This window comes from Otolemur garnettii, unplaced genomic scaffold (genome assembly GCF_000181295.1).
Source record: "Otolemur garnettii isolate 467f Iridium unplaced genomic scaffold, OtoGar3 scaffold00005, whole genome shotgun sequence".
Classification (NCBI taxonomy): domain Eukaryota; kingdom Metazoa; phylum Chordata; class Mammalia; order Primates; family Galagidae; genus Otolemur; species Otolemur garnettii.
In genome coordinates, this window is record NW_003852400.1 from 45,851,962 (window position 1) to 45,857,961 (window position 6,000).

A 6,000-nucleotide genomic window follows, 5' to 3' on the forward strand; every position below is an offset into this window, starting at 1 on the left:
TGAATTTAAGTCTTTTATTTTGATTTGACCTTAAGTTGTATATGGAATTTGGTTTTATATATGTGGAACTCCACATAGAAAGACTGATACCTAATTTTATGTTGTACATATTTAATGGAAAACTGGAGATCTGTGGTATATTTCCCCCCCCTTTGAACACAAACTTGATCTAAATTCAAGATTATTTCAGATGTCTAAGATACGCTCACCCTTTGAATGACAGACACCCTGAATGATACTGACCACTGCATCTGTTTCAGGTCAGCTAGGAGAAAACATGCAAATGCTTTTTGCTCTATTGACTTCACATTCTCTCAATATTCGTTCAATGTCAAACATACATTCATGTATGATTTAAGGAAAAGGTTATCTAGGATTATACAAAAGACAGATTAATGTAGTGGGCAGATCAAAAGTATCGTCCTGGAGTCAAACTCTGGCTCCATCATTTTCTTGCTCTTCGGCTTAAGCGAGTTGCTCCACCTCTCTAGGACTGTGAGAGTAACATCTGCTTGATACAGTCCCTGTAAAGATTCAGTGACTTAGTACACATGGGGCCCCATTCTAAGTGCCTGACATAATGAGCATGGCATAAGTATTTGCTGTTGGCATTGTTCAGACTACACTTCTACCCCAAACACGCCAGAATAAAGAACAACAAACTGCATAAAGGGTGTCTCTTATTTACAGAAAACATACGTAATCAGTAACAAAAGGTCTAGATTCTAGACTCCTGCCTTCCTAACGTACTGTATGTTGTTGGGAAAATAAGCTCTTTATATTTTAGTTTCTTCTTACAAATTAATGTGAGGATGAAATCAAATTTCTTAAATTACGTAGTTTTAGACTGAAAAGGACCTACGGATCACAACTAAAAATGCTTAAATTGAGGAAACTTAAGTATATCAGAATCATCTAAAAGTAATTCTAGTCCATATTAACCAATTTTCCATATAGCTAAAATGTCTCCCTAAAAGAAAGTAACTTTTCAAAAGCATTCATCATTTGATTGGGACTATAAATTACATATATATATATATATATTACATATTCTACTTGGTACTTAAACAGTGAACACAGCTTATAGCCTTCTTTAATTTGTCAGGATTAAAATGATATAAATAATTTCTTTTTCTGCGCCCCTATGATGTATTTAGAAGCCATGAATTGTGGAAAGCTATTTATTCCTAGACTTTTTGGCTTTTGTAACTCTTGTTTTGATCAACCCCATCAGACCTTTTCAAAAAAGCTCTTAAGTGGCATACAAAAGTACGTAAAGCCGAACAGCCTAAAAACAAGACAGGAAATTGGAGAGGGGAAAATCACAGGAAAAAAATGTGCCAAGATCAGGTGGTACCCAAGTTGGATGGCGTAATGCAGAAGCAGGCTCCATGAACCCTTCCAAGATGTGTTACGTGCAGGAAATACGTAAAATCCAATGAAAACAAACATACAAACAACAGAAAACAACTGCCCTGGGAGAGCTTATCTAATCCTGGAACAGAAAACTGGGAAAATTTCTCCTGTGAGTCCTTGTTAAGTGAGTACTACATAATATAATCAGCTAAACGTACAATGTAAATTGAGTTTAGTTTTAGAGAGGCAGAATTATAAACATTAAAGGTTTATTGCCTAATTTTGTATTTGCACATCTTTAAATCCAATACTAGGAATTTACAAGATCTTTTTTTCTTTCAAATGTGGTCTACACACAACCCACATCTGAGCATTGCTGACTCAACTTAAGGTCATAAAAGCTCAAAACCATTCTAGCGCTCCAGGGCACAGATGACCCTAGATAGCACATAAAATGACCTCAATAAGTTCTCTATTTATTTATTTTTTTTTTGGGGGGGGGGAGACAGAGCCTCAAGCTATCCCCCTGGGTAGAGTGCCGGTGGCATCAAAGCTCACAGCAACCTCCAACTCCTGGGCTCAAGCGAGTCTCCTGCCTCCACCTCCCAAGCAGCTGGGACTACAGGCGCCCGCCACAACGCCTGGCTATTTTTTTTGGTTGCAGCCATCATTGTTGTTTGGCGGGCCCGGGCTGGGGATTCAAACCCGCCACCTTAGGTGTATGTGGCTGGGGCCTTAGTCGCTTGAGCCACAGGCGCCGAGCCAAAGTTCTCTATTTAGAAAATAAGATAGATAATTGCAATGTGTTTTCTCTTAGACTATTGCTCAATAAAGGTCAACGTAGGATGGCAAACTGCAAGTCATTAAAATGAAAGCAAACATGTCGTCCACACCTTCGTGAGGGGCCTAACCCCCATCTCTACGTACACAGTTATCTAATGGTGTCTCTTGATGAATCTACATTTAAGTTAAATTAGCAGATTCAGAAGAATAAATAATTTTTCGGGATTCTCCATAAACACAAATTCTTACAGCAGATATTTGGACAACCATAGAATCTATTGTCTACATTCTAACCATGCCTAATTGAGGCACATGCCTATGTTTTAAAAGTCAGTTTGACCTTGGGGTTGGTTACTAAAGGCTGAGGCCCAATTTAGACTCTATGTCTGAGGACAAAGCCACATTCCCTCTGCGTGGAAGGTCACCGAAGGAAAACAGGAAGACAACATCATTATTTTCCTCAAGGAAAGCCACAACAAGCTCTCTGGATCCATACCAAACCACAGACCCATGGACCCTTAAGGTCTATGCCTTGGCTCATACTGGGGATCACTTAATTTAAAAAAAAAAAAAAAAAAAAAAGGTTAAAGGAAGTTCTTATTCTCTAATTCATCCATTTTTCTTTTCTTTTGTTTTTTTTTTAGCAGTTTTGGCCAGGGCTGGGATTAAACCCGCCACCCATGGTATATGGGGCCGGCGCCCTGCTCCTTGAGCCACAGGCGCCCCCATCTGTGTTCTTTTTCTACTCTAAGATGCAATTTCTTTCTGCTTTCATTGTATCTGGCTCTATTAGTATTTAGTTTTTGTTTCTAAAAAATAGATTTTTACATAAAATAGACTTAAAGACCAGAACACAAAAGCAAATTAAGAGTTGAACAGCAGAAAATCTATGAATAAGCCTCTGTGAGATTTTATGAGGCAATACACAAGGGCATCATTCATCTCCTCCTGATGCTCAAAACCTATTATCATTTATTTCTATCTCAAGTCTATTAAAAATACCAAAGTGTGCCAGAATCCTAGAGACTACATAAATGCAGTGCCATATGGGGTAATAATGACATACTAAAGAATGTATCTGTCAATGCAAATTAATTTTTTATATATATATATATAATTTTCGAAGAATCAAGTCAATTTATAAGGGACAAACCAAGTCACTGTATGAGTCAAGGTCCAAACAGGAAACGAAGAGTCTATTTATACCAGGAGTGTCTGAAAGAGGTGGACATGTGAAGTAGGATAGTGCAGTGACCCAAGGCCAGTAGCTGTTGCCACCTCGAGGTCCTAAGGAACAAGCAGGTGGAACCATCAAGAGAACACAGAGAGAGTCATGCAAAGCCTGCAGCCTGGGACAGAAGCAGGAAGCTTCAGCTGAAGTCAGCTCCAGACCACCTACTAGAGAGGAAAACATGACAGGAAGTCCTCCCATCTTATTCTCTTCTCTCCCTCTAGACCCCTGATGTGACTAATCGTGTGACTAGTACTCACATCAGGGGTCCAGAGACCCAGGAGCCAAGGTCCACAAAGGCCAGCCTCCCCAAATAGAGTGCTGGGCATCAAAGGGAAGGGAGGGCATCTGGGGCGGCAAACAGAAGGGCTCTGGCCCGGACGCCTCGGTGAGCTTTGCTAATTAAATTATCAGCGCAGCTCTTAACCTCAGGTCCATCTCCTCTCCTGAGGCACTTACTTCAGGAAGCTGTTAAATAAACAGTTCTTAAAAGCAAGCAAAACAATAACTCGGGTCTCTTCAGCAGAAATTTACGTTTTTTACACTTTGAAAAACTTACTTTTTTAGCTGATGTCCCAATCCAAACCGTTCTTTTGTGGAAATCTGAAAGACATCAACAGTGGGCACTGGAAAAGAAGAAAATAATCTTAGTCAAACACTGACTTGAAACTCAGACAGGAGAAACAGTGACGTACTGGTATATACATGTGCCTATACATACACACGCTTTAAAGGACCGCGTACACACAGTCCTATACGTTGCTCTTTATGCAATATATACAAGAGATCCTCATGGTTGGTCAGTATACATTATTGTATAATATATGTAAATGTATAACACGTGTAATGATGCAGAAGGATCTCCAAGACAAGAAACAGCTTGAACGGTCCTGTATAGGCCAGTGCACTCCTTTTTGAAGACACGTGCCAGTATACACATACGTCATTTTTGGAATTCAACAACATGAGATGAGGGTAAGGCATAGACTTACTTTTCACTGTACGTATATATAGTCTCTCATGTTCATACACTTATCAGGTTTATATGTTTTTCTTTAAATCTATAACTATAATGTTTAAGAAATTAATAACTTACCCCAAAGCAACACTTTATCATTCATTAACCAATTTTCTGTCTTTTTTTTTTTTTAGATAAAGTCTCACTTTGTCACCATCAGTAGAGTGCCATGGCATCCCAACTTATAGGAACCTCGAACTCTTGGGCTAAAGCAATCCTCCTGCCTCAGCCTCTGGAATAGTTGGGACTACAGGCACCCACCACCATACCCAGCTATTTTTGGAGATGGTCTTCAACTCCTGAACTCAAGCAATCAACTGGCCTCCGCCTCCCAGAGTGCTAGGATTACAGATGTGAGCCAATTAGAGTATGCTTGTGTGCCCCCGTGCCAGTCACTGGAGGTGGAAAGGTGAAAACACACACACACACGCAGATATCTCTGCCCCCGTGACCTGCAGTCAGTGGAAGGAGACAGATGAAGAACAAGTAAGAAAATAGGACACAATGTGAAAGGCGATAAAGACTCTGGAGAAAAACAAAAAAGGGCAGCAGTACGGGGCTGCTGTGAGCATTCCAACACTCAGTAAGAAGGGACAGGAAGACAGTCATCTCCACCTGAGCAAACGCCGGGGGCAAAGGCCACTAAACAGGAGAGACGCTCGCATGCTCTCGCTGGGGAGAAATGAACAAGGCATCATGTCAGGGATGAGAGCAGGGAAGGACCACGGGTGGGTGCACGGGATGATCAACTTCTCACAGGGCAAAGGCAGAAATGGGAAAATCAATCAGGAACTGAGGCAGGATTTTTATAGCGCTTGGCTCATGGAGGTGATGAACATTTTGGATTCACATTTCTAGGAGAGCTGACAGATTCTGCTGATGGACTTATTTGAAGAGCAGAAAAGAAAAAAGGAGGAAATAAGGACCAACTCAAGGATCACTGCCTGAGCACCCAGAGGGATGAACTTACACCAACCTCTGTGATGTACAACACTGTAGGACAAATGGGTCTGGAGAGGTGGGGATGGTTATTCAACTCTTTTAAATCTGAGATGCTTACTTGACACTCAGATGGAAAAGTGAAGTGGGCAATTGCATTAAGAAGCCCAACACTTAGGCATTGAGGTGAGAGGAATGTGCTAAAGATATAAATTGGATTAGCCAAAATATATGTATATTTAAAGGCACTTTGTGAGTGTGGATGGAAGAGAAAGAAGTCTGGCTGGCTCAGCAAACAAGGCTGGAAAGAAACGTTCAGGAAGATGGAAGATTCCAGAATGCTGCTGATCTGGACACAAATCCAAAGAACTTTTTCAAGGAGAAAGTGAACAATTCTTATCAAATACTGCTAGGTCAATCAAGATAAAGACTCAAAGTTGGTTATGGGGTAATTTAGCAAATCAAAGTTACTGGTGACATCAACAAGCTCAATGCTAGTCCAACGATGGACTCAAAACCTGACTTGAGTGAGTTTGAGGACAGCAAAGAGGAAAGAAAATGAAGCAAACTATCAGAGACGTGTTTCATCAGGAGATTTGACCGAACAGTCAAGAGAAGCAGTAGTGGAGGATTCTGGGAAGATGGCCGACTGGTAGCAACCCTGGTCAGAGGC

The 6,000-nt window shown here is 40.7% G+C and overlaps 1 protein-coding gene across 1 annotated transcript in view; it reads right to left on the reverse strand.

Annotated features, from left to right (window-relative positions):
* Positions 1-6,000, reverse strand: part of PARP8 (poly(ADP-ribose) polymerase family member 8) — a 200,283-nt gene that overhangs the window by 46,150 nt on the left and 148,133 nt on the right. Inside the window, exon 11 of the mRNA XM_023507640.1 lies at positions 3,930-3,996. Within this exon, the coding sequence (XP_023363408.1) occupies positions 3,930-3,996 (67 nt within the window). The remainder of the gene's footprint in view (positions 1-3,929; positions 3,997-6,000) is intronic.